Below are 27,834 nucleotides of genomic sequence, written 5' to 3' on the forward strand. Positions count from 1 at the left end.
TTCAACGTCCACCCCCACCTCGTCTCTTGTTTCCCTCAATCCGCGTGTTTTGTTTTTCATGATAACGCGCGTCCACAACGCCATTTTCCCCGGGCAAAGAACCGCCGCCGCCGCCGAACTCGGAGGGGGATATACATTAGAACAGGGCTCTCCAACCTGAGCAACCTTAAGACCCGTGGACTTGAAGTCCAGTTGCTGAGGTTGGAGAATCCTGCCTTAGAAGGCCCGCTACGCCCGGGGAACACTACAACTCCCAGTCGTCCCCGGGCTCAAACCGGAAGAGCCCCCCCTCTGTCCCGGAAGCTGGCCGTAAAGGGGCGGGTCAGCTGAGAGCTAAACGCCTCTTGACAGCCAGGCGGCGCGTTCTCGTAGCCGCGGACGAGCAAAACTTAGCAAGAAGAGGAGAGAGAAAAAGAGAAGGAAAGGGGAAGGGAAGAGAAAAGGGAAGAGAGAAGAGGCAAGGCAAGAGAAGAAAAAGGCAAGAGGAGAAGAGAAGAGAAGAGAAGAATGAAATAGAGTGGAATGGAGTGGAATGAAGAATAGAATAGTAGAGAAGAGAAGAATGAAATAGAGTGGAATGGAATGGAATGAAGAATAGAAGAGAATAGTAGAAGAGAAGAATGAAATAGAGTGGAATGGAGTGGAATGAAGAATAGAATAGTAGTAGAAGAGAAGAATGAAATAGAGTGGAATGGAGTGGAATGAAGAATAGAATAGTAGAAGAGAAGAGAGTAAGAGTGAGAATGAAATGGAAGAAGAAAAAAGAAGAAGAAAAAAGAAAAGGGATGATATAATCTTCATTTATATGCTGTTTTTGCTTTGACTTTCCGAGCTGCGAGGGCACATATGTGGGCTTCCTGCTCGCAGCCCCACCGCTCTCTGCCGTCCCCTCAGCTCCTGCACCCTTCAGCCTCCTCCCCAGCCACCCTACTCTCTCTATTGCAGGGCGAGGGGCTTGCTCAGGACAGCCGACTCCTGCCCCCTGGCATCAAGCAGCTAGCATCTCAGGACCCTGGCAGAGAGCAGAGCCTGCTACAGGTGGAGAATTGGTGCCCGCAGTCCCCTGCAGTCTCTATAGAGAAGTGCTGAGCTAACCACTTGAGTGCGCTGCCCTAGGGATGGGCTGCTGGAGGTTCGCAGGAGTTCGGGGGGGAGCCCCTAGCTAAGATCTGCACCTCAAAAAGACAAGCAGCCTTTTCGGCTTTTTCCCTTTCTGGGTGTTCAGCCAAGAGCATTTCACACCTGGTAAAAGTAAGGCAAGCTAGATAAACAATCCACTCACCGCTTGTCAGGGAGAGCCACTGAGAAAAATCAGATAACACAGCCACCGAGGGGATTAATTCCCAAATAATAAGAATCGCCTAACTCACCAGAAACTCCCCTAAGACGCCAAGATCCCGCTCATAGTCACTGCTATTAAGCCTGGTTTCACCCAAGTATTCAATGCATGAAATAATAAACAACTTTTTGGTATATATCTTTTTTTTGGTAATTAGGGCAAAGAAGCGACAGAGTTGGCCACACCCATCTAGTCACATGACCACCCAGCCACACCCACCCAGCCAGTCATTTAGGGCAGAGAGCCCCTTGCTAAAAAATTTGAAGTCCCCCCTTCTAGGACAAGGCCCCATTCCTGGCCTTAAGGATGGGACAGATGCTCCCCACTGTAAGAAATGAGGAAATTCAAAAATAAAATGCTATATAAGATGTTTAAATGTTTCACAAATGGGGGTTGGACTAGATGGCCTACAGGGTCCCTTCCAATTCCGTTGATTTGTTATCGAATGAAATATTTCTCCCTGTACCTACATGCTTTGCTTTTATACTTTTGACATGCTCCATTATTAAATCTTTTTATATTTTTACCTTATGTATAATGATGCCTTTTATATGATGATGATGTTGTTTTGGGGGGTTGTTATAATCTCTTTGGAAAAATGGTTCTATATGATGAGCTTTTAAAATGGTATCTTCCGAAGTTAGAAAGAGAATGCTACATTCCTTAACGCTAAGTAAAGAGGGCAGCCAAAGTAAGAGGTACAGAGAACATAACAGGAGATCATTTCTCCCTGGGGACATCCTAGGATTAGCTGCAACACCTGAGGGCAAATACATGTATGAGTCTCAAAGAAGGAGGGACCAGATGAAACTGTATATAAAGTATGTTTTAGAATTTAAAGGTGTGGCTTTTGATTTGAACCTGCTTGTTGAGGTTCTAAAAGGTCAGTGGCGCTTTGCAAACCGCCCCTTCTTTTTAATAAATTCTCTTTGTTTTCAACGATCCAAGTTCCTTCCGTTGGCTTTGAGTGATTCCCAACCCCACTCACCTAGGAGCCGTGTACCTACCTGGGTGCCCCTGGTGGAAACCGGGAGGCCGGGGCGTTTTCTTAGAGAAGAGACCCAAACCAGGTTGCTGGACCTGGGCCCACCACGTTCCCTGTCTGGTCCTGGGACAAATTCTTCATCTCTTTCACCGCATAACCACAATCACACCCACCTCCACAACAGGGAAGAAGGAGAAGAAAGAAGGCACCCTCTGTGATCGTGGGGTTCAGCACCATTTATTAAGAAAAAGAAGTACAAGAACAGTCAAGTGAAGGAAGGTGGGAGAAGCAAAGAGAGAGGAGCAAAGAGGGGCTCCAGGATGGCCACTCCAATCCTGGACACGGGGGGGGTTGGGGGCTGCCCCCCAAAACGCCCAGGGCAGCCAGGCCCACGTGAGAAGGGCGGGAACCCCCGGCTGAAGTAGAACCAGGCACCCCCAAGGCCCAAAGTGTTTGCCGGCTTCAGCGCTCTGCTGGGGGCCAGCGGTCAGCAATCTCCCGCCTGAGCCGTGGGAGCTTCTTTGGAGCCTGGCTAGTTAGGGCAAAAGCTTCGCTTCTCCTTGGAAAGCTGTCATAAAAGAACCCCTTCCGGTTCTGACCCATAGCGGGGGGGGGCCTGGAAGGCAGGAGGGCCCCCCTCCGCTCTCCGCCCCCGAGAAGCGGCCGCCTCACTTCTATAAGTTTTGCTGTGAGAAATAACACTCGGCAGGCAACGGAGGGTGGGCGAGAGGAGATCGGGCTGGGGGATAGCAGGTGCATCCCCCTTAGGAAGGCCCCCTCCCCAATAAGGCACTGAAGCAACCTGAAGGTGAGGGGAAAGAGACTTCCCAGGGTGAGGCAGGGTGGCCCCTTCCACGGGGCGAGGCCCCGGGACTCCCAGGCACGGTCCAGGGGTTAAGGCAGCTAGCGAAATGGGGGCAGGTGGGTGGGGAGAGCACCTCTCCGAAGCGCCTACGGCTGTGCAGGGCAACGAGGCGGAGGCGGGACTTCCGAAGGACCCGTCTCCCGCGCGGGCATTCGCCGGGCACAGTGGACGTGCCGAGACCCCCTTCCCGGATGCCTCTGGGATCCTCTCCCTGCCTCAGGGAGGGCGAGGGCAGGATCTTTGGTCAGTCACGGCCAGCCGGGGGCCAACAGAGCAGCCATCCGGGCAGCCTGGCTCGCTTGCCGAACTCTTGGGAAGCCGGCCTCCTCCTGTAGCTTCTGGCGCAACGCGGCATGGCTCCCCTGGTCCTCCGAGGCGGCCCACGCGGCCTAGGCCAAGGACGCCGCTGTTAAGCCAACTCCCTCGCTCCCTTACCCACTTTTTTTTGGCAGCAGCAAAAAGCACCGTTGGTGTGTTTCTTCCTTTTTTTTTAAAAAAAAAAATATTTTTTTTGTAGTAATAACAATAATAATAATAATAAAATAACGATAATCAGCGTAGATGTCTCTCCCTCGGCCCGGCGATGGCAGCGAACAGCAGGAGGGTTGGAAGGAAGGTTGCTGTTGGTGTTGGTGGGGCCTCCCCTATGAGGGGCACTCCTGAATGTTCAGGGCCATTTCCGCCTGATGTTGCAGGTCTACCGGCTGCCGGGGCTCCTGGCCTGGCCGGGCGTTGACCAGAATCACGTTTTTGAGGCAGCCTGTGATTCCCGAGGTGTATTTCCCGGCCGTCAGCGTCTGGATGTCGGGGGCGCCTCCTGAGCAGAGAAAGGCAACGCTCTGAGCAAAGGCAGTCATTGTCCAGTCTCAAGGAAGTCGCGGGGGGCGGGGGGAAGGGGAGAGAGAAGTGGAGGGGGGGCGCGACCCTGAAGACCCACTTTCACTCAATCCTATCAGCCTGGGTTATTGATCCCCTTGGCAGTTATCTCTGGGCAGTAAGCGAGGAGGTTGGTGCTGCCCGAACGTTCATGAACTGGCAGAGACATGGTGAACAAGGTCCTGCTGAATCAGGCATCCGTGTGTGTTTTTCTGGGGCTGAATTTCTGCTGCAAAATCTGACCGGGGCTACTTTCAGACCCCCTGAAGAGACTTTGGTGGAGAAAGATCTCAGAATGACCCACATAGGGACCCCAGAGCAGCGGACGTAAGAAGCTGCCATCTGTGCAAAATAAGCAAGCAGCCTCTTTGTCCAGTCAGAGGCCAATAAACACAAGGTCAATGCTGGACAGAGAACAACCACTGGGGCAGAAAAAGAGGCCCGAAGGTAGAAAATGGCAGCTCTTTGGGAATTGCGTGATCTGGAAGACACCGGGCCGCTTTCCAGGGCCCCAAATCACTCACCTAAATAGATCCGGCCTTTGGTGTTGACCATGACATTCCTGCCGGGAGATTCACCAGTCACCGCCTCCTCTCCGTCCACCTGAAGGGAGCCTCGTTTCCCTTCCCTATAGAAAACGGGGGTTTTGTGTCAGAAGGGCGGCCGGGTGGGGGGGAAATCCGTGTTGCTGACTGAAAACTCACTCCCCTCACAGCCCCCCCGCCATCTCCTCTCACCGGACAGCCGTCACTCGATGCCACTCGCCATCGTCCACGGGGTCTTCGGAGCGGAGGTTGGCCTCTCCGCTTCCCAGCTGGTAACTGAGGCAGAAACACTGGTCAGTCTGGCTGAGGGGTCTGCAACCTGTGGCTCTGGAGCTGCATGTGGCTCTTTACAGCTCCCTGTTGGCTGATCCCAACCACTGTCTGACCCCTCCCCTCCCCGTCACTCTTCCCCTGTCCTGAGAAGGGGGATGGCAGGGGATGGAGACTCGCTCCATATTCCAGAGCAGGAGGTGGCCGGGTGGGAGCGAGTGACGTCGAGTTGACCACCCACCTCCCAGTCACACCGGTTGTTAAATTATTGGCTCCCGGTGTTTTCTTTTCTGTGGGAAATGGATCCAAGGTTGCAGACCTTTAAGATTGCAGATACTGTAGCAAGGGGAAACGCCCAGCAGGCCCGACTCACCTGAACAGCAGGTGCCCATCCTTCAGCCCGAGGCTAATGAAGTCCTTCGCTTTGCCTGGCTCCCCTTCCTCCTGTGTGTGTGTGTGAGAGAGAGAGAGAGAGAGAAAGAGAGAGAAAGAGAGAGAACAGTGTGATGCCCCCATCTCAGCCTTCTCCTTTGGGGCTGTGGGGTAACCCTACGACCGCCTCCTGGCCACACTGGGGAGCCACTCCCACGCGCTGTTCCCCTTGCATGCTTTGACTACCAGTTCAGGGCTCCACAAAGCACAACCATCCGAGCAGTTCAATACCTGGTTAGCAACAACATGCGGCGGGGGACTCGGCTCTCCCGTGGCCTGGAAAGACAAAGGACAAGCAGAAGCCACGCAGGTGTCAGCGAGGCCATGCAACGGGTGCAGCATCCGCAGCCACCGCCATGCAACTCATGCGTTTCCCAGCGCGAGCAGGTGAAGGCGGAGAGGCCCTTCCCTCCCACCAGACGCCTTTCCTTCGGGGCGGCTCTCCTGGGTCCAGGTGTTCTGGGCAGCACCGAGGGGATCGAGACCTCGCCGGTTGTCCAGGGGAGGGTCTGTCGCCACCGGGGCGGCTTTGAAGCCAGGATCTCACACCAACCCACCTTGCATCGCGCAAACTACCTTCCCGAGGGCCACTCCCCATGGGGGGTGGGGTCACCGGACGGCCCTCTGCCTCCTCTTCCCTCCTGTGTCCCCATCTCTTGGCCACTCACCACCCCCTGCCAGAAAAGCAGCCCGTTTGCAGAGCTGGTCCGCACTTCCAGTTCGATGGTCTCCGGCGACTCGGGAAGACTGCGAGAAAGGCGAACCCAAATTAGGAACACCCATTTTCCCCGTCCCTGCTGTAGGGTGCCCGTTTCCCTTCCTTGCCGCTCCCCCCCGTTTTCCTGCAATTGCCTGGCAGAGGCATCCAAATACAGGGCTGGTTTTCTGCCACGGCTTCACCTCATCACCCCACCCCACCGAAATCTACGCCCGCCCCCCGGAACCCTCCCTTTCTCTACCGTGGGCTATGATGTCCTTCCCCCCGATCATCTGCGAGCGTCTTGGTGCCTCTAGAACGGTGATGGGCGAACCCACGGCGCGCGTGCCGAAAGCGGCACGCGGAGCCATCACTCTGGGCAAGCCAGCCAGCACCAACCCAGTGCCTCTCAAGACTGGGAGGGCGTGGGCAGCACTGGGAGGACGTGGGCAGCACGGAAACCAGAAGCTCAGCTTCCCAGCGCGTGCAACGCGCCGGGGAGCTGCTCTTCCGTTTTCCGGTGCTCCCGCATGCGTGCACCCGTTTCGGTGCTCGGGTGCCGAAAAGGTTTGCCAGCGCTGCTCTAGAAGGAGGGCTCAGCCCTCAGAGGGGTCTTTTCCCAGCACCGACCCGGTGCCCCTCCCCCATTCAGTCCCCCCCCCTCACCTCCTGGGGAAAGCGTGTCTCGGCAAGGCCACGTAGCCCCCGTTGCAGAAATAGGCGCCGTACTGTCCAGGAGCGTCTGTCAGAGGGGAAAAAGAGCATCTGATTCAGCTGACGCCGGAAGAGGTAAGAAAACCAGGGAGGGAAGGAGGGCGCAGAGGGCCAGACTTACCGTTTCCTCCGCTGCCTTCCGGCCATTCGGCTTTCAGTTGGTGCTGCAGTTCGTCTACGGGGCAAAGGAAGAGGATCATCTCCATCAAGGTCTTACGGAAGCTCCTCTCCCTCCCGAAGCCAAGCCAGGTCAGCAGAGCCCCTCAGAGCCCCGCCTTGTTAAAGCTGCCGCCTTCACCCTCGGGATCTCCCTGCCCCGATGCTCACCGTGTTCGCAGTACAGCCCCGAGAAGCCCTGGCGGCAGAGACAGGCCGTGCCCTTGCAGATGCCCCCATTCAGGCAGGGGTGATGGAGCTGGCAGTGGGCCTCGGGCACCTCGCAGCGTTCCCCTGAGGGCAGAGAGAGGCTCCCGTGAGCACCGGGTGGAGCAGAGGCAGGCAGGGTGAAGATAGACCCCCGCCGAGATCTTCCCGCTGGCTCTTTCCGCCTCACCCGTGAAACCATCCGGACACAGGCACTGGAACTCGTACTCCCCTGTGAGCAAACACTGCCCGCCGTTTTGGCAAGGCCTGCGGTCACAAGGGGAGCTGTCGGCGCACTGCGAGATGCCGCGACTCTCCAGGAAGCTGTAGGAAATGTCCACCTTCTTCCCGTTGACCGAAACCTGGAAGGAGAGAACCAGGATTAGCACCGCAGGCGAATTCGTAAGAGGAGCAAGCCGGGCAGGCGCAAACCTCCGCTTGTGAGGGACGCCCTCCCTGTTCCTGGACTTCCCAGGGAGGAGGGGAAGGGATGGACGCGCCGCCGGTTTGACTGTCTGAGCAGAGAAGGAGTTGGGCACTTCTCTGTCCGCTAACGGCCCACCTCTCCGATGCACCCGTGGAAGTGGCTGGAGATGTTGGCAGCTGCCGGGAGCTTGACTGAGTCCTCCACCCCTCCAAGGTAGAGAGAAGTGTGCAGGTTGAGACCCTGGCTTTTCCCGGGGGACGACCTCTTGACGGGCCTCTCCTCGTCCACCTGTAGGGTGCCGTCTTTGTTCAGGCGCTCGGCCGCCACCTTGTGCCACTGACCGAGGGCCAGGGGCTTGTGGCTCCGCAGCACAGCGGTACCTGCGAAGAAAGAGCGGCTTGGCGAGTCCAGAGGGGCCAAAGGCGGCCAAGGAGGGAGGAGGCGGGCAGGCAGGCGCCGGGGACCCTACCTGAGCCCAGCTCGTAGCGGAACTCCAAGTGCCCGTTGGCCATGTTGAGCGAGACGAAGTCGGCCACGGGGCTCCCGTCGCCCCCGTTGAAGAGGACGAGGCCATTGGGGGAGAGCGGCTTGACTTCGACCTCCAGCCGCAGCTCGTAGGGGTTTCGGGTGAGGGTCGGGTAGGAGATGAAAGCGTCTGCACCCGGGAAGTGGGGGGACGTCACGGTGAGGCCTGTGGAAGGAGAAGGGCAGGGTGGTGGTGGTTACCTGGGCCTCTGCAGGCTTCCTCGGGAGCAGGGCTGAGCCTGGGCCTCACTCACCCGCCATGCACTTCTTCCCGTGTCGGCCCAAGAGGCAACGGCAGGTGTAGCCTTCCCCAGAGGCTTGGTTCACGCAGGTGGCATCGGGCCCACAGGCCTCTGTGGGGAGAAAGGCAGGCGGAAGGTCCGCGTCAGAATATATTCATGAACTGGAATAGCGCTTCGTAACAAGGTCAGCCAAGGACAGCCGAATCGGAGGCTGAAACTGAGAGAATCTGGGTGTGGTTCATCTCTCGTCTGGGCTCAGCTCTAAAGCGAAAGAGAAACTAACTTGCTCGCTTGCCAAAACCGAACCTCTGCTCTGAACTGGAGCTATACCGTGTCTGCTTCTGTTTGCGTTTGCTTGTAACTACTCCACGTTGGAAGAATCTACTCCTGGTATATGCGAGAGAGGGTGTCAGCCAGAAAGTCAGCTAGCTGTCAGGGCTCTGGTAGTTATCCCCATTTAAATCATGAGTCTTGAGCCCAACTTCCAAAACTTAAAAAGGATTTATTGAGAGTAAACTTGTCGGCACTGCCTGGGTGCAGCCGACTCTGAGACACATCATTCATTGTCGCCCTTGACCCTGGTTTTCCCCCCAACCCCCTGGGTGTATCATAATTCATATCCTCCAATGGGACACATCCATAGCCAAAAGTCATCAATCATTCTCTCCAATTAGAATTTTGCACTTGGCAGAAACTTCTGTTGCCTAGAAACTATCTCGGAAAACATTTATGGAATGCCGTTTGAGTTTTGCAAGCTGCTCCATTGCTCGTCTAAAAGACCAGAGAAATATTTTATGAGTTGACACCTTTAACTTATTTTATAAGAAAAAAAGAAGCTTAACGAATCCTGTGTGAGTCAGTCGTCTGTGTGTTTTCTGGACTTGAATTTGGGCTGCCAACTCCCTAACAGGCCTCTTCAGGCGTGGCCGAAGCTGGCAGGACCCAGGCCGGTCCCAGCTCTGCTCCGGGCAAATGCCCCAGTTCCTGGCACGTGAGGTGAGATAGAGAAGGGGTCTCCAACCTTGGCAACTTTAAGACTAGCGGACTTCAACTCCCAGAGTTCCTCAGCCAGCAAAGCTGCTGGCTGAGGAATTCTGGGAGTTGAAGTCCACAGGTCTTTGCTGGCTGAGGAACTCTGGGAGTTGAAGTCCGCTAGTCTTAAAGTTGCCAAGGTTGGAGACCCCTGAGATAAAGGGGAGAGTTGAGGGGAGCGAGGGGGGTCTTACCTGGATGGCAGCGCAGGGCCTGGGGGTGCTCACAGTTGCTCCCGGCGAATCCCTGGGCACACTTGCATGTGTAGCTGCTGCTATCTGAGTCCGTGCAGACGCCTCCGTTCTGGCCAGAGGGAGGGGAGGGAGGGAAAAGGCAGGGGTGCAGTTAAGGTCCCTGGACCACAACTACCCCGGGCACCCGGAGGTCACCAGGATTATCTGCCCCCTTCCCCGAGAGGCAGAGGGCTACCTGACAGGGTTGGTCTTGGCAGGTCGGGCAGTTGGAGACTCCGTGGGCTTGCAGGTCAAAATCTTTGAAGATCACTTCCTTCCCTTGGATGATCAGCTGGCGCACGCATCCTGCAGGGGGCGGCAGCGGGAGGGGGCGCACTTAGAAGGCCTCTGCGTTGGGCACGACCAGACCCGCACGCCTGCCCAAGAAGCCGAGCCACGTGTGGCCCAGCAGCAAGAGGAGGAGGAGGAGGAGGGAAGCGAGAGCACGGTCTCAGACTAGACTAAGAGCAACGGTGGCACGGTGGCTAGAATACAGTATTGCAGGCTAACTCTGCCCACTGCCAGCAGTTTGATCCTGACCGACTGGCTCAAGATTGAACTCAGCCTTCCGTCCTTCTAAGGTGGGTAAAATGAGGACCCAGATTGTTGGTGGGGGGAAAGGCTGACTCGTAAACTGCTTAGAGGGGGCTGTAAAGCACTGTGAAGTGGTATATAAAGTATCCTTCCTTCCTTCCTTCCTTCCTTCCTTCTTTCTTCCTTCCTTCCTCCCTCCCTCCCTTCCTTCCTTCCTTCCGGCCTTCCTTCCTTCCTCCCATTCTCTTTTCCTTCCTTCCTTCCTTCAATCCTTCCTTCCTTCCCAGTAGTTAGAATGCAGTATTGCAGGCTAACTCTGCCCACTGCCAGCAGTTTGATCCTGACCGACTGGCTCAAGGTTGAATTCAGCCTTCCGTCCTTCTGAGGTGGGCAAAATGAGGACCCAGATTATTTGGGGGGGAAAAGGCTGACTCTGTAAACCGCTTAGAGAGGGCTGTAAAGTGGTATATAAGTCTAAGGACTGTTGCTAGACTGCCATTAGGGATAAGAAGGAAATAAGGAACCAGAATATCTGGCAGGAGAAATCCTCCAGGCGAACTAGCCTGGTTTAAACTCCCCCGTTCTGACCCGTTCCCCACCCGCTCCATCCCCCAAATCCCTGGACCGACCCGTCCCCCGCCTTCATCTCACCCACAAATCCACCACTGAGGCCGGTTTTTGCGATGGCCGCATAATTGGGGTACCCGCCCAGGTACAGCTCCTCGTTGAGATCCAAGCCTTGAAACCTGCCCTGGAACGACACGGAAGAAGGAAACCTCGGTCGGAAAGAGCCGGAAGACAGGCACCACCCCGCCCGCCAGTGGAGTTTTCTGGTGGCTTCCCCGCCACTGCCTATCGTTTCCTGACAACCAAAGGCACAAAACTGGGTCCACACGAGCAGCAGCTTAGCTGGCGTGAACAAATCCACCTCCCGCCTGCCTCAGTTTCCCAGAGAGAGAGAGAGAGAGAGAGAGAGAGAGAGGAGACGAAGGTTTCCTGCTCTTCGGCAGAATGGAAGCTCCGCAAGCGCGACGGAGTTTTGCAGCACAAAAGGAGTCTTCCTTCGGGAGCCCCGGCCCCTCGACTGCCCCTTCTCCGCTCCCGGAGAGAGACGCACCCTGCTCTTCCTTTAGCCAGGGCTCACCTGGGAGCTGCCGTTGACGGCGGGGTGGCCGTCCACCACCAGAGACCCCTGAGTCAGGTTGCGGTAGAGGCGGACGGTGTGGAACTCGCCCAGGTTGAGGATCGAAGAGTGCCGGATGGTGGCCATGCCGGAACCGGCATCAAACCTGCCGTCGTAAGACGGGGGCAGCTTCAGATGGACACACTGGACAGCTGGCCCTCCAATGCCCCTTTCCTGGGGGGGGGGGAAGCACCCTCCACTCGCCCCCCTCAAACCCCCCGCCCCAAGAAATCATTATCCAGCTCCAGAAATCTTTGGCGAAGGTTACCAAAGGAATGGCAAGTCTAGACACCACACTCAAAAGCAAAGGCACCCCCCTGCCAACAAAAGTGCGCAGAGTCCCGGCTGTGGCTTTCCCAGTTGCAACGCAGGGCTGTGGAAGTTGGACCACAAGGAAGGCTGGGCGCCAAAGAATGGAGGCCCTTGAACTCTGGGGCCGGAGGTGGAGACTCCCGCGAGTCCCTTGGACGGCAAGGCCATCCAACCGGTCAGTCCCAGAGGAGATCCACCCTGACTGCTCTTGAGAAGGCCAGATCCTGAAGAGGAAACTCAAAGACTTTGGCCACCTCATGGGAAGGAAGGAGAAGAGCCCAATGCTGGGAACGATGGAGGACAAAAGAAGGAGAAGGAGAAGGAGAAGGAGAAGGAGAAGAAGAAGAAGAAGAAGAAGAAGAAGAAGAAGAAGAAGAAGAAGAAGAAGAAGAAGAAGAAGAAGAAGAAGAAGAGGAGGAGGAGGAGGAGGAGGAAAAGGAGAGGATGAGGATGAGGACGAAGACGGAGATGATGATGGAGGAGGAGGAGGAGGAGAAGAAGAAGAAGAAGAAGAAGAAGAAGAAGAAGAGAGAAGAAGAAGAAGAAGAAGAAGAAGAAGAAGAGGAGAGGAGGAGGAGGAGGAGGAGGAGGAGGAGGAGGAGGAGGAGGAGGAGGAGGAGGAGGAGGAGGAGAAAAAGGAGAGGATGAGGATGACGAAGACGGAGATGATGATGATGGAGGAGGAGGAGGAGGAGGAGGAAAGAAGAAGAAGAAGAAAAGAAGAAGAAAAAGAAGAAGAAGAAGAAAGAGGAGGAGGAGGAGGAGGAGAAGGAAGGAAGAAAGGAAGGAAGGAAGAAGAGGAGGAGGAGGAGGAGGAGGAGGAGGAGGAGGAGGAGGAGGAGGAGGAGGAGGAGGAAGGAAGGAAGGAAGGAAGGAAGGAAGGAAGGAAGGAAGGAAGGAGGGAAGGAAGGAGAAGGAGAAGGAGATGGAGATGGAGAAGAAGGTGACTCCAGGGGATAATAGAGGCCAGGAAGGCCTGGGGGAACGTGGTCCATGGGGGTCGCGATGGGTCGGACACGACTTCGCAACTAACAGCCCCAACCACCGCCAAAGGGAAGCTACGGAAAGGAGGCAACCCGGCAGGCTCTGAACCAGAGGTACCAACTGGGCAGCTCAATCCCCACCCCGGCCTCACCTGAGTTCTGGGCGGCCCCCCACCAGCCCAAAGGAGACAAAGTCGCTGCCCGTGTTCTTCTTCTGCCCATTATACACCAGCATCCCTGTGGAGAGCAGAGGTGGGGGGGGCAACTCAGGGGCGTTGGGGATGAGAGAGAGCCCCCAACACGACCCCCCCCACCCCCCCAGGTCCCTTGGCAGCAGCTTGCAGAGTGCTGAGCTCGGATCCGCGGTGCTCTGCCTCCTGTCCTGGGAGCCCGAGTGGTGCTGAGTAGGACAGGAGTCTTCGAATCCAAAGCGGAGACCCCCTCACACACACACACGCCCCCCCACAGCCAGGCAGAGGGGCAGCGCGGGACAAGAGCACACACACACACAGACACACACACACAAATATACCCTTGCTTTCTGGGAAGCAGAGTTAGCAAAGGAAGATTAGATCCAAACAGTGCAGCCCAGCTAATAGGAATAAGGTAGACTGCAGCTGGAGGAGGATGCTTGGGAGCTGCTGGTATGTTAGTCAGCTTGCCAACAGCTCATGTGCTTTAGGAGGCACACTCCTCAGCACCGCCCCAGCCCCTCCCAAATACACACACACCCCCACACACAATCCAGAGGCAGAAAAGGTTAGAAAGGTGCCAGGTGCTGGAGGAGAAGTCCGCAGTGCCCGGCAGAGGCACAACTCACCTGAGTAAAGCATGAGAGCTGGAAGGGAGGGGGGGCAGAAGGAGGGAAAGAGGGGAAGAGGTGAGAGGAGGAGGAGGAGGAGGAGGAGAGGCAGATGAAGAGAGGTTGAGTGAGAGAGGCTCCGAAGAGAGTCGCCCAGAATTCGCATCCGCAACAAGAGGAGGAGGAGGAGGAGGAGGAGCTAACCCTTGCCCGCCTGCCCAGCAGCCTCTCTTACCATCCGGGGTGTCGGGACGGAAGGTGATCTCCAGGGCAAATGCCCGGTAAGCATCCTTCATGGTTGGCAGGACCAGGTAGGACTGAGGATTCTGGGTAAAGTAGGGCACCACCCGCTCTGCAAGGGGGAGGGCGACGGGTTAGGGGGACGGCCGAGCCCTCCGCCTCTTCTGCAGATGGACAAGGGTGTCTGGCCTGGGCCAAACTGGCAGAGGCACTGGCACATGGATGCGTCTCTGCCCAGGTTCTCCTCTTCCCGGGCTCCTCTCATGCCCACGAGGGAAAGGGCGAGGGAGGAGGAGGAGGAAGAGAGAGGGGGAATGTCTAAGGTTTATTCTAGAGCATGATGGTGAACTTGTGACAGGCGTGGCAGAGGTGGCACGCAGACCCCTCTCGGTGGGCACACATGCAGGCCAGCTGGTCTTTGCAGGCATTGGAACACCATGGAACAGCCCCCAAAATGGCCTGAAACGGCCCCAAAAATGCCCCCCAAACAGGCCATTGTTTGGGTTTTTATTCAGGCCGTTTTACCCCAAAACAGCCTGAAAAGAACCCCCAAAATGCCCTCCCAAGCAACCCCAAAACACACCAAAAATGCCCCCCAAACAAAAAACAACCCCCAAAATGCTCCCCAAACCCCAAAATGCCCCCAAACAACCAAAAAACAACCAAAAACGCCCCAAACAACCCCAAAGCACCCCAAACCCCAAAAACGGCTAGAAAAGAGCCAAAACCAGCCCCAAAACAGGCATGCGCGCGCAGCCAGGGTTTCAGTTCGGGCACTTGGTGCCAAAAAGGTTCGCCATCACTGTTCTAGAGGACGCTGGCAGCCTCTCCCGCCCATGGGGGCTGGGGAGTCAGGGCCCACCCTTGGCCCCCTCCTCCATCTCCTGTGGGCCGAAGTAGGAGAGAGAGGTGGGAGCTACACCGACCTCGGACTTTGAGCATGGAGAAGGCCGTCCCTTTCCCCTGCCGGTTGGACGCCGTGCACACGTAGACGCCCGTGTCTTCCTGGCGGGCCGAGGGGATGGTCAGGCTGTGGCCGTCCAGTTGGGCATGTCGGGCAGCTCCCCTTCCAGCTGCAAGACAGTATGTCAACCTTCTCGTTTCAACCAGTAACTCCAAGACAGACAACTTCTCAAAAGTTCTGTTTTAATTGGGTAGTAAACTGGCATAACTGGGGAGTCCCAAATCTGGAAGTTCCGGGCTTCCTTGCAATAAGTAAAAACTACAAATCCACCCCCTGCACTCATCGTCGCATCACACGCCCCACCATCCATCCCAATTTGAGACGTCCTCTCACCCAGGTGCAGACACAACATGACCTTGACTTAGAAAAAGAATGTTGTTATGTCTTAACTACATACACTCCAAGAAATTCCTCCTCTCCCATTTTCCCAGGCTCAAAATGTGGCAGTGTGGGAGCATCTGGTCTCAATATGACACAGTGAGCCACAGAAGTCCCTAGCAGGCCTGCCTCCCCACCCAGGCCCTTCTACCCCACAGACAAAGGGGCAGCTCTGCAGCACATTTCCCAGCACCCCCCGCACCCCCGCAGCGCCTCCTGCTCCCTGCACCCCGCCTGGGGAGAGAGAGAAGGGGGGGTGTCACTCCCTTCCGAGACTTACCTTGGTCCACTTGATTTCTGGGACGGGAACCCAGAGGCCGAGCAAGGGAAAACCACAGTGGAGCCCGCGGAAACCTCCTTCACTTCTGGCTGGGTGGCCACTTGGGGGACAGCTGTGGGAAGACAGAGGGAGTGGGGCTGTCAGCCACAGAGAGCCAAGCAGGGAGGACACGCCCCCTCTGGGAGAAAGCTAGGCTCACACTGGACATGCAGGATGACGTGGGACTGGACGGTGCCGACGTTGTTGGTGGCCGTGCAGCGGTACTTCCCCGCGTCGGCCTGCTCCACCTGCTCGATCTTCACCAGGCCTCCGCTGGCCAGCACTCCTGGGCGCAGCTGTCCGCCCACCTTGCTCCAGGTGAGTTCTGGCTTGGGGTCCCCGAAGGCCAGGCACTCAAACTCCACGGCGTTGCCCGCCAGGACGGTCTGCACCGAGGTCCGGATGTTGATCATCACTTTGGGGAGGGCTGAGAAGAGAAACGTGTGTGTGTGTGTCAGGTCTCCAGAAAGGGAAGAGGAGGCTTCCTGTCTCCCACAGGTGGGGCACCAGGTGGCAAGAGGCTTACTTACCCCGGACAGTCAGGCTGACCCTGCCCTGGGCCTGGCTAGAGGGACTCCTGGCCCGACACACGTAGATTCCCTGACATTCTGGGTTCAGGTTCTCGATCCTGGAGGGAAGCAGCCGCTCGGTGAATCCCTGAACTCGTTGCCCCAGTCTGCAGATGCCCAGTGCCACCTCCTCCTCCTATCCCCCCCCCCATGCCATGCCACGCCGTGGCCCTCATCTGCCTGGCTCACCGCAGCACTCCATTGCGGATGGTGTGAGTGGGAGGCAGCTCTCCGCCCTCTTTCAGCCACTCGATTTGCGCCCTGGGATCCCCGGATACGGAACACACAAACTCTGCTGTGGCACCCACGGCTTTGGTGTCGCTCAGAGGGGTGACCTGGACGGAGAGGGGTCCTCCAGCAGTGGCTGCATTGGGGACAAGGAGGAGGAGACCACGCAAGTCGGCACAAATATGACAAAAAAACGCAGATCCAGACATAGAACAATATGTCAGGACAGGTCTGTCAGAGTGTATTCATGACCCGGAATAGAGGTTGGTAACAAGGTCAGCCAATGAATAGGCATAGCAACTAAGTCAGCCAATGAGGACTGCTTGGAAACTGAAACTAGAAGTAGCCTCGGCGTGGCTCTGCAACTCCGCAGCTATGTTGAACTCTGAGTCTGTCGACTGAAGATGAAACTAAATTGCTTGCTTGCTGAAGACTGGAGCTCTGCTCCGAACTTGCAACATGTTTCTGTTTTGAGTTTGCTCCATGTTGGAGAAATCTACAACTGGTTTGTAAATTCTACTTATGTTTGTGAAGATGTTAAACGAAGCATCAGCCACCTGTGTTTATTTTTCTGGTGCTGAATTATCGCTGCAAAACTTTCCATAAAAGGTCACCTCATTAGAAGGAAGGACTCCCTGGTGAAGAAGAGCTGAATGCTGAGAACAATAGAGGGCAAAAGAAGAAGAAGAAGAAGGAGAAGGAGAAGGAGAAGGAGAAGAAAAAGAAAAAGAAAAAGAAAAAGAAGAAGAAGAGGAGGAGGAGGAGGAGGAGGAGGAGGAGGAGGGGGATGGCAGAGAAGGAGAGGGCTGGATGGAGTCACTGAAGCAGTCGGCGTGAGCTTAAAGAGACTCAGGAGGATGGTAGAGGACAGGAAGGTCTGGAGGAACGCTGTCCATGGGGATCACGATGGGTCGAACACGATTTTGCAATTAACAACTACAACATTTTAATCTCCTAATTTGAGACGGTTAAGGGTGATGAGGCAGGACCGAGCCCTGTAGCCCCTCTGGCCATGCCATTGGCTGAACCTCCACCTGGATGCCTGCTCACCTTGCACATAGACCTGGGCCAAAGCCTCAGCGGAGCCCACCCGGTTGCTGACGTGACAGCGGTAGGTGCCGGAATCCTGGTGCCCGGCTGGGCTGAACTGCAAGACCCCTTCGCGCACGGTGGCCCGTCCGGGCAGGCTGCCGTTCACTTTGGTCCACTGGTAACGCAGGGGTGGTGTGCCGTGGGCCAGGCACTGCAGCTGCACTGCATCGCCCTCGTGCACCACTGCCCGGTTGGGAAGACTGGTGGCGTAGGGTGGTACTGGGCAGAGAAAGAGGAGGGAGAAAGAGTTTGGCGCAGGCAAGCCATCCCAGAGATTCCCTAGGACGGCACTGATCTCTGTTTCATGGCGTTGGCCGGTCCGTGGGTGCCAGGGGTCCATGGGTGTGTGTGTGTATGTGCCTGGCATTACTTCCTCTTTCGCCATCTTCCTCTCAACCCAAGGCCGCCCAGGGAGCAGCGCACCACCCCTGCCTGTGCCCCATCCCTCCCCCTCCTCCTGCTGGCACACTCACTCTCCACGTCCAGCACCACGAAGGCTTCGGTGAACCCCGCAGAGTTGCTGGCGTTGCAGATGTACTGGCCCGAGTCCTGCTGGGCCACCCGGGGGATGATGAGGGTGTCGTTCACCACCTGATGCTGCCACGGTAACGGAGCCCGCAGCTTGGACCAGTGGATGGTGGGAGTCGGGTCACCTGTCAATCCCAACAAAGGTAGTAGCGCTGAGCCTGGCTGGCCAGCAACCCAGGTAGCCTTGGTCCAGAAGCCCCTAAGATGGTCCAGTCAGAGCCAAATGCCCCGCCCCCTCCATGCACACGCCCCCTCGCGCACACCTGTAGCAGAGCAATGGAGCCGAGCCGTCTGTCCCGCCTGCACTGTCTGGGTGGGAGTCACGTGGATTTCGGGGACTCCTCTTCTGCCGTGTACCGCCTCCACGCTCACCTCCACCTGCGCCTCTGTGGTGCCCACTGAGTTCTGGGCCACACACACATAAGTGCCGGCATCTCCCAGCTTTGCGGAGGAGATCTGGGGAGGGAGAGGAGGCCACGCAACACCCTCAGCCCGATTCCCACTCAAACGGAAGAATTAAGATATCCTTTAGGACAGGGGTCTCCAACCCTGGCAACTTGAAGCAAAGTTTTGCTGGAATGGGGAATTCTGGGAGTTGAAGTCCTCCAGGACTCAGCCTCAAGCTTGCTGGCTGGGGGGAATCCTCTGGGCTGGGGAGGGAGTTGAAGTCCTCCAGGACTTCAAGTTGAAGTTTGCCAAAGCTTTGCTGGCTGGGGAATTCTGGGAGTTGAAGTCCTCCAGGACTTCAAGTTGAAGTCCTCCAAAGCTCTGCTGGCTGGGGAATTCTGGGAGTTGAAGTCCTAGAGGAGTCTAGACTTCAACTTCAAGTTGAAGTCCGCCAAAGCTTTGCTGGCTAGGGAATTCTGGGAGTTGAAGTCCTCCAGGAGTTCAAGTTGAAATCCTCCAAAGCTCGGTTGACATCGGAGGCTGGCTGGGCATGGCCAACTGGGTAGGTGTGGCCAACTGGGTGGGTGTGGCTAGCTTGACGCCACTCCCCCAATGGCTGGCATCTTTCCTCTTTGCATTGGGTAGACCAGGACAGCCCCGCGGGCTGGATCTGACCACATCCGGCCCGCAGATCTTGAGTTTGACACCCCTGCCTTTAGACGGATCCTTCTCCCACCTGTAGCACCGCTCGGCTCTCCAAGGGCAGCATCCTCTGGTTCTCCAGCTTCTTCCAGGTCCCCAGTTTGGTCCAGCGCACCACAGCCCGGGGGTCTCCGTCCGCCAGGCAGTCCACGCTGATGGACTTGCCCACTTTGAGCTGCAGGGGCCCCTTCGGCACCACCGAGACGGTAGGCAGCCCTGGGAGGTGGGAAGAGAATGGCATCCGAGTTTGCCCAGGCTCTTTGGCAGACCTTCCGCCCCGGCGTTCCTCCAGAGCCCCACATTCCTCCAGAGCCTCATTTTCCCATAGAGACCCTCAGCCTCGCCCCATTACCTTGCACCAGGACGTTGACCAAGCTGTTGGCAATGCCAAACTGGTTGGAGACCACACAGCGGTAGGCCCCGTGGTTTTCCAGACGGGCGTTGGAGATGGTGATCGCAGAGCCGTTAGGGCTGATCCTCACGTTATCTGCAGAGGGGATGGAAGGAATTACCGGCGGGGCGGGCGCTCCCCAAAATCAGCACTCCCCTCTAACCAACTGGCCCAGCTGCTCAATTAGCAGCCCCCGAAGCTCACCTAACAGCCGGTTGTTGGGCAGCTTCCAGGTGATATTGAGAGGTGGGGTGCCTTTGTGGACGTGGCACCTGAAGGAGGTGTCTTCCCCTCCACGCACCACCACGCTGTGGGGTTCGATGGAGATGATGGGGCTCTGCAGACCTGCCGGGAGAGAGTGACGGTGTGTCCCCCCCTGGAGTCCGAACACCCTCCGCCCGCCCACTCTCGCCCCCATCACCCGCCGGGATCCCAAAACGTACGGGAAGTAGGACTGGTGTTGGCTACGACGGAGACCACGAAAGACGTCTCTTGCGGGACGCGGCCTCCACTCACACGGCAGACGTATTCGCCAGAGTCGGCGGGGGTGAGTCGGACCAGTCGCAGGTGGGCATTGGAGATCTGGGGGGGTGGGAAAGGGGTGGAAGAAGAAAAGCACTGCAGATTCCTGATTTCTCCCCCTGGCTGAGTCCCCTCTTCTGTCAATGAGACTACTGTCAACTCATAAAACATTCCTATGCCTGTTTTAGTAGTTACCATAAAAAAAGGAGGGAGGAAGGAAGGAAAGAAATCTGGAAGTGCAGTGCAGCAGTTTGGAAACAGACGTACATTCCAACTCTTTATCTTTAACAGATTGTAACTAAACTACCAGAGCTTTTGCCTGGGAATATATTTAATTGGAGAATGTGATTGATGACACCCAGCCCATGAAGGTGCTCAATTGGAGGATCTGATTTATGAGACACCCAGGGGGAAGAGTGGGAACAGGGTCACAGGGGACTGTAAATGACGTATACCAGAGTTGGCTTCGTACAAGGCAGTGCCAATATGTCGCTTCTAATAAAGTTTTTTTGAAGTTTGGCTCGAGGATCACGATTTAATTAGGGCGATTGCTGGAATCCTGACAACTGCCTTTTCTCCCCCACCCGCAGTGGACAAACTCGCTCTCTACCTGGTGACCCGCAGGCAGTTGACCATCTCGCCGATACCAGGTGAATGTGGCCTGGGGCTGGCCTGGAGCAACGCATGACAGATCCAGGGTCTCTCCTTCGACGGCGGAGGAGGAGGAAGCCTCGATCCTCAGGACTGGAGCAGCTCCCACAGCTGCACGAAAGGAGGACAGAAGAATGAGCTGGGCCTCCTCCTGCAGAAGGTCTGAATTGCCAAGAGGCAGAGAGGGGAGCAGAGGAGCCTTACGGTGGGAGGGGCCTTCGCTGTCCTGGATGGTGACCACCAACACCGCCTCCTGGATGGCGTTGGGGCTGATGACGCGGCAGCCGTACTCGCCGGAGTGGGCGGAAGAGACCTGCGGGATGCGGAGGCGAGTGCCCGAGACCTGCCAAGGAGAGGTAAATGAGCCACGATTGGCATTTGGCTCTCCTGCTGGGCCTTCCTTCCCCAGAGAGGAGCTGTTGTGGTTAGCTGGCAGCAGGTGGGGATGGAGGAGGAGAGCGAGGACTGAGATGAGGGGCCAAGCAGGTGCAGATGGCTGAGGAGAGAGATGACTCTGATAAGGGGCCAGGACCACCAGGGAGTGGACTGTTGCCTTCAGAGATTGTGGGGGCTGGCAGCAGCGATGAGGAGGTTCCCGGGCACGAAGGATTACTCAGAGGAAAGAACAATTACAGCAGCACAGGCGACTCGGGAGTAAGGCTGCAAGGTAATGGCCCTTCCCTCAGGAGGATAAAAAGCCAGGTCTGGAAAAGCATTCTTTGCAGACAGCAAAGAAGCTCTGAAGCTCAACTGGTGGACATCTTAGTTCATGAATCTTGTAAATTAGTTCTTAACTCTGGGTTTTTGGCAGCCTTGACAAACAACTTGCCAAGGCTCTTTCTTGTCGGAGATAATTGTGGGAAAGCAGTCTTTTACCTGTAAAGGAACAGCATTCGCGATTAAACCTTGAAAGGTGGGGGCTGCTGCCTTTGTCTGTGTTTGGGAACCGGGTTGGGTCAGAACAGGAGCTGGGAAGAGTGACAGGATCGAGCTTCTCCCCCCGCTACCTGGTGGTTCGGTGGGAGGGGTCCCCCTCTCTTGAACCAGCTGACTTTGGGGTGCGTCTGGCCAGGCACAAGGCAGTTCAGCTCCATGGTCTGCCCCTCGGCGAGGGACGAGGAGGAGGATTCAATCTGTATCGGTGAGATCACTCCAGGCGCTGAAGAGAATGAGGAAGATCGTTGGATTGCATCCCCTGCTGCCCGGCTCCCCAATTTCCCTTCCCTCCCCTCCCCTTTCCCCTCTGGCCACAAGCTTCCCGGGCACCTACTGGGTGGACCGCCTGAGCTGCTGGCAATGGATACGATGGTGGAGGTCTCCAGTCGGCTGGTGCCATCGTTCACGTAACAGACGTACTCGCCCGAATCGGCCGCCGAAACTTGCGAGATCCGGAGGCGGGTTCCGAAAATCTGTTGGGGGGAGAGCAAACACTCAAGAGCTGATTTCTTTTACTAACTGAAGCCGTTTTCCACAAACAGACCCCTCCTCGGATTTCCCAAAACTTTGGTGTCAAGATTCAGCACGAGAATCCAAAAAAACCCCTCCCAGTTCATTCTCTTTCCGAAAATCTTACTATTTTGTTGAATACGCTGCATGTTAGTGTTGAAGAAAACATAACTCTGAGGTTCCTGTAGAATTAAACAATACTTTTCCCAGCCAAATCCCCCAACCTCTCACATTGTTCTCACACTTATAGGAACCATCTGCTTCAACTCCACACCTGTTACGGTTACAACAGTGGTGGGACTCATCTCCCAGTGGGGAGGGGGGATGAGCCTGCCTACTGAGATGAGGTGGACCGGTTGCTTTTGTGGTGTGGAGACAACAACTTGGTCCTCAACACCAATAAGACCAAGGAGCTTATGGTGGACTATAGAAGGAACAGATCAGACATCTTATCAACGGAGACCGAGTGGAGCAAGTGGCCAGTTTTCTGGATGTTACCCTAAAAGAGGACCTGACCTGGGAGGCTCACATTGCAGCCCTGGTCAAAAGGGACCCGCAGAGATTAGACTACCTGAGACTTCTCAGGAAACAACAAAAGAATGGAAAACTGCTGGTGACCTTCTACTGCTGCACCACAGGGAGTATCTTAACTTACTGCACCTCTGTAGGGTTTGCTATTTGCACAGTGGCAGATAGGACAGCACTCCAGAGGATTAATATCATTGCCCAGAAGATCATGGGTTGCCCTCTTCCCTCTTTGGAAGAGCTTTATAGCTCCTGCTGCCTTAAGAAAGTTCAAAACATCCTCATCCTGGGCAGCCTTTTTTGGAACTATTACCATCTGGCAGACAGTACAGGATAATAAAAACAAGGACAAATAGGCTGGAAAACAGCTTCTATCCCAGGGCAGGAGCTCTGTTGAATTCTGCTGGATAGTGCAGCGTTGGTGCGGTGTCGGGGGATTTTGGTTCAATATGTGGAGGGTGAAGGATGTGTGTTTGTGTTTATTTTCGTGGTCATGATGTGCACTGAAGATGGTGTTTGATTTCGTTGTACGAGGTGCAGTGACAATAAAGTAAAGTAAGTTATGATGTTCTTGTTTAAAGATGAGTGAAATGGATAACGATATGAGTTAATATTATATAAGATTAATATAAATGAAAATATGATTATGTATAAGTGTTATAACCTGGAAACATATTGCTCACGTGAAAGATGTATAAAATTTAAAAAATAAAAAACTTTTGGTGAAAAAAAAAAGGTTTCAGTTGCTCACAGTCTTTAGCGGAATCGTAAAGTTTTCATTTCTCCATCTAACCCATTCTAAAGAAATTGTAAGGCACCCCGAAAGTATCCGTGATATCAATCTCTCCAAGACATTTTCTCTCCAATTGATTTATTTAGAAATAGATCTGGCATGTCAAAGGCAATTTCCCAAAGTGAAATTATTTTCGAGCGTTACACAGAATCTACCTCTCTCTCCTCCCACTTCTACACTTCATAAATCATGAGAACCAATTAACTGCAACTGGAATTTCTTAATACGACATACAGAATAACCTTGAACTTTTCAACTCCTCCATCCCCCCTTCGATGAAATGCGACAGCTGAATTTTAAAGCTGACAGCAATGCCTCTTCCCCTTACTCTAATGGCAAGTTGGAACAGAGAGGCACGTAGCTGCAGAAGTTTCCTAAGCCCCCAAATATTATGCCAAAGTATTTCAGGAGATCCCTCATTACATGACCGGAAAAAAAACGCATAACACACATTCTGAAAAACAATGTCTGGCTAATCCAGTTTTCCCACAATCCCAACCCCGCTTCCTTTCCATCAGCCTCCCTTTGCAGCCTCTGGGTGTCCCAAAGCCCACCATTGCTCAAATGCGGCAGGAATCTCTGCCACGTCCCCTTACCTGACTGTGGACGGGGAGGGCACCCTCACGCTTGTACCACATGACCCTGGGTTGGGACTGGCCGGCTACCAGGCAGTTGAGGTCCAAGGTCTGCCCCTCGGAGATGACTGCGGAAGAACTATCGATCCTGATGGGGGCAGTGACACCCACAGCTAGAAGAACCAGAGGCAAGGAGAAAAGAGGGATCCTGTCAAGACTCAAAGCGCACTCACGCTGCTTTCACTTTTACTGCTTCTCAGCTTGCCAACGAACTATGGGGGTGGGAAGCGGGAATTGGAATGTGGATTGTAACCATCAAGCCCTTAGCCTGTGAGAACCAAGGTCACTTCAGCAGGTGGTTGCCAGACCTTCCAGAGACTTTCTCATAACAATATCGTGACACTTAATTGGACAATTGCGACCTGCACTAATTGGAGGGAGGAAGGAATCTATAATTATATTGAATTGCGCGGGAATTAGCCGGAGCTGGTTTTCCTTTCCTTCTGTGCTGTAATGATGTACTCAATAAAGTTTTGCGTTAAGAGACTGGATCGTTTCAGTGGGACCTGTTGGGTTGGGTCCTTGACAGATCCATTTCAATGAGAGAGACCCCCATGGAGCAGGCAATCACGCCCTCCAGCCCAACAAACATAGGGAGGGGCACTTACAGTAAGGGCCCGTTTGACCTGTGATGGTCACCACCAGCGAAGCCTCGTGAATGACTGAGCCGTGGCTCACGCGGCAGACGTATTCCCCAGAGTCCGCTGGTGAAGCCTGTGGGATGCGCAGGAGGAAGCCAGAGGCCTGGGGAAGAAGCGAGCCGAGGGTGAACGAGGATGGGACCGCCTTCCAGGCGCTGGCCTCTTCCCCGCAGCACCTGGAGGTGTTGCTGGGAGAAAAAGCCCCTCTTGGCGAGCCCCGGATGGGCGGCGCCATACCTGGTGTCTGGCAGGAAGGGCCCCTCCTCGCTTATACCAGGTGACTTTTGCTTGCGGCACAGAGGCAGCCACGATGCATTTCAGGTCTAAGGTGTGGCCCTCGGAGAGCGCGGTGGAAGAATGCTCGATCCGTACAGGAGGGGTCACCCCAGCGGCTGCCATGGTCACAAGAGAAGAAAGGTCAGGGCTGTTGTAACTCCTCACCCCACCCCCAGCCAGGGAGAAGCCAAGTCTCGGAGAAGCCCCTCAGTTGCTGCCTTCTCTCCTCCCAGTTGACCCACGTAAACCTTGGGAGTCAGAGGAGCAGATCCTTTAAGCCAAGGGTTCTTCAAACTTGGCCAATTTAAGACTTTGTGGACTTCAACTCCCAGAGCTACCATGACTGGAAGAGGAATTCTGGGCGTTGAAGTCCACAAAGTCTTAAATTGGCCAAGTTTGGAGACCTCTGATTTAATCCCTTAAAGCAAGCGTCTTCAAACTTGGCAAGTTTTAAGATTTGTGGACTTCCACTCCCAGAATTCCTGAGCTGCCATGACCACAGGAGGAATTCTGGGAGTGGAAGTCCAGACGTCATCAACTTGCCAAGTTTGAAGAACCCCGATTGAAACGTTCCAGGGTTTAGGATTCCTTTCAGGATGCTGCAACAGCTAGTCCTCCACTTAACAACCACAACTGAGCCCGAAAAGGTCTGTTGCTACGAGTGAGACCACTGGTGTGGAGTGAGCTTTGCCCCACTTTATGACTTTACGACCGGTTAAATGACTAACCCTGTTGCTAAGGGAATCCCACTTCCCCATTAGTTTGGCTTGCCGGAAAGTCGCAAAAAGAGGATCACTTAACACCCCCGGGGACACTGCAACCGTCGTAAATATGAACCAATGGCCAAGCATCCGAACGTAAATCCCAAGGATATACTGCAATGGTCTTTAAGTGTGAAGAACGGTCATAAAAGTCCCTTTGTTCAGTGCCGTTGTTAACTTTGAATGAATTGTTGTAAGCCAAGCGCTGCCTGTATTCCCTCCTGCTGACAACCTTTGCTCCACGCCCCCCCCCAGTTCAACCTTCCCGGTTCTCTTCCCTTGCGAGCGGCTTCGGGAGAAGGCGGTCCTTACGGAAAGTAGGGCTGCCCTCCTGCTGTTGGACGGTGACCAAGACAGAGACTTCGTGGCTGGCGGCGTCGGAGCTGACCCGGCAAACGTACTCTCCGGAATCAGCGGGAGAGACCTTGACCAGACGCAAGCGAGTTCCCGAGGCCTAAAAGAGGATGGCACCCATATCAGCGCGTCTAAGTTAACCTCTGCTCTGCTGACTATGAAGTATGGATTTATAGATTTTACACTGGAGGGAAAAAACCCCCACAATGATTCTAAATCCCTTTTTAAAAAACAAAATGAAAATAACACCCTAAACTAAAACTAAACTAAAACTAAAACTAAAACTAAAACTCAAACTAAACTCAAACTAAATTCAAACTAAACGTCTATCTCGGTTCGTATCCAGACTAAGGCCAGTCCTGGGCAACCAGACTTAGAGCTACCCGATGCTGTTTCCTCAGCAGCAGCTCCAGATTCCCAAGTCCAAAGAGCGTTTTCCAGCCAATCAAACTGCTTTGAAACTGGCATGGTGCCCAAGAGCTAATTTGGGGCACTCTGCGGGCATGGAGGTGCCTCCAAGACAGTGGCTTTTAGCGCTCAAACTGCCCAAGGGGCTCCAAAGTTGTTATCCGCTTGCACTTGTTAAGGCTGTGCCATGCCTGTACCTGGTGGTGAGCTGGCAGGGCTTCGCCCCTTCTGTACCAGGTAACCCTGGCCTGCTCCGGATGGGCAACCACACAGTCCAGCTCCAGCGTTTGCCCTTCAGCTATGGCGGACGAGGAGGCCTTGATGCTCACCGGAGGAGCCACGCCGAAGGCTGGGGAGAGCAGAAGGGCAGGTGAGGAGACCGCCAGCCCCCAGCGAGCCCAGCCCTCCTCACCGGGAGCCCCCACACCTACTGGAAGAAGAGCGGGTGAGGGAGATGAGGACGGAAGCTTCTCGGGTGAGGGAATCCAGGCTGACGCGGCAGACGTATTCCCCCAGGTCAGCCGGGGAGAGCCGCGTGAGGCGCAGGTGGGAACCGGACACCTGCGGGTCGAGGAAGAAGAGACAGTTGGCACAACGATGGAAGGGATGCTGTAAACCAGGGGACACCAACCCCCAATCCACGGACCGGCCACAGGGCTGCGGCATGCCAGAAACCGGTCCATGCAAACAAGCAAAGACCGGAAAAGCTTCTCTCCACGGAACCGGTCCCTGGTGTCTGAAAGGTTGGGGGCTGCTGCGGAAAACACCCCTCCCCCCCAGAAAGAAGTAGTCTCTGGACAGCGCTGGCCCCTCCCCCAGCCTCCAGGGGGCTCCCTTACCTGGTGGCCGGCTGGCAAGGATCCGCCTCGTTTGTACCACGTGATGGTGGCACCGGTTTGGCCGGCCACGACACAATTCAAGTCCAAGGTTTGTCCTGGGACAAGGGAGAGCGACGAAGGCTCGATCCAGAGTGGAGGCGTAACTCCCGAGGCTGTGAAGATAGGAGGAAGGAGCCGACCATCAGTTCACAGACCTCCCCCCTCCTGCCAGCCCTCCCCTATAGGCTTCCGTGGGCCTGGTTTGACGGGGAGAGCGGAACTCCCCCTGGATCTGAACCCGGGTTCAGAGGTGGTCTGACCAGTTCTAGAAAACCGATAGTGGAAATTTTGAGTAGCTCAGAGAAGCAGCCAATATCACCTCTGATTGGCTCCGCCCCATCTATTCTCCATCTCCCATTGAGTCCCAGTCTGGGTCTCCTTTGGTTGCCCCGTACAGGAGAACAGAGCTGGAAAGCGGGTTAGTGGGGTGTGGGGAGAGGATGGGGATTTTGCAGCGTATCCTTCCCCTGCCATGCCCACCGAGCCAGGCCCTGTGTCAACTCATAAAACATATTGTATACACGTTTTATAGTTGTCAACTGAAAGGAAGGGATGGATTTTTCAAAGAGCAGGCAGCAGCGTGGAATCGAAAGTACATTCCATTCATATTTTCTTCAAAGACTGATTAGATGACTGAAGCTTCTGGCGTGCAAAAATCTAATTGGAGAACATGATTGATGACTCTTGGCTATGGACGTGTTTCGTTGGAGGATACACCCAGAGGAGTGGGGGGAATCAAGGGTGACAGTGAATTATGTGTCTCAGAGTCGTCTATGTCCAGGCAAAT

General features: G+C 55.2%; 1 protein-coding gene across 1 annotated transcript in view; it reads right to left on the minus strand.

Moving 5' to 3' along the window:
• Window positions 1–2,545: 2,545 nt before the first annotated feature.
• The window catches only part of HSPG2 (heparan sulfate proteoglycan 2), a 95,072-nt gene continuing 69,783 nt past the window's right edge, over window positions 2,546–27,834 (minus strand). Inside the window, 44 exon segments of the mRNA XM_087914796.1 lie at window positions 2,546–4,006; window positions 4,590–4,693; window positions 4,803–4,886; window positions 5,254–5,324; window positions 5,544–5,588; window positions 5,981–6,059; window positions 6,676–6,751; window positions 6,845–6,898; window positions 7,051–7,173; window positions 7,277–7,448; window positions 7,649–7,893; window positions 7,983–8,204; window positions 8,293–8,391; window positions 9,507–9,615; window positions 9,742–9,851; window positions 10,731–10,830; window positions 11,224–11,368; window positions 12,710–12,794; window positions 13,595–13,711; window positions 14,526–14,654; window positions 14,657–14,672; window positions 15,222–15,244; window positions 15,247–15,333; window positions 15,421–15,687; window positions 15,791–15,888; window positions 16,019–16,193; window positions 17,108–17,368; window positions 17,623–17,802; window positions 17,941–18,133; window positions 18,801–18,982; window positions 19,119–19,253; window positions 19,362–19,502; window positions 19,601–19,739; window positions 20,290–20,441; window positions 20,535–20,673; window positions 21,338–21,489; window positions 21,601–21,739; window positions 23,691–23,842; window positions 24,338–24,473; window positions 24,608–24,762; window positions 25,720–25,861; window positions 26,367–26,518; window positions 26,601–26,730; window positions 27,009–27,160. Coding sequence (XP_087770922.1) covers window positions 3,834–4,006; window positions 4,590–4,693; window positions 4,803–4,886; window positions 5,254–5,324; window positions 5,544–5,588; window positions 5,981–6,059; window positions 6,676–6,751; window positions 6,845–6,898; window positions 7,051–7,173; window positions 7,277–7,448; window positions 7,649–7,893; window positions 7,983–8,204; window positions 8,293–8,391; window positions 9,507–9,615; window positions 9,742–9,851; window positions 10,731–10,830; window positions 11,224–11,368; window positions 12,710–12,794; window positions 13,595–13,711; window positions 14,526–14,654; window positions 14,657–14,672; window positions 15,222–15,244; window positions 15,247–15,333; window positions 15,421–15,687; window positions 15,791–15,888; window positions 16,019–16,193; window positions 17,108–17,368; window positions 17,623–17,802; window positions 17,941–18,133; window positions 18,801–18,982; window positions 19,119–19,253; window positions 19,362–19,502; window positions 19,601–19,739; window positions 20,290–20,441; window positions 20,535–20,673; window positions 21,338–21,489; window positions 21,601–21,739; window positions 23,691–23,842; window positions 24,338–24,473; window positions 24,608–24,762; window positions 25,720–25,861; window positions 26,367–26,518; window positions 26,601–26,730; window positions 27,009–27,160 — 5,840 coding nt within the window. The 3' untranslated portion in view covers window positions 2,546–3,833.

This window comes from Pseudonaja textilis, chromosome 18 (genome assembly GCF_049901715.1).
Source record: "Pseudonaja textilis isolate UNSWEBS1 chromosome 18, rPseTex1.2, whole genome shotgun sequence".
Taxonomy (NCBI): domain Eukaryota; kingdom Metazoa; phylum Chordata; class Lepidosauria; order Squamata; family Elapidae; genus Pseudonaja; species Pseudonaja textilis.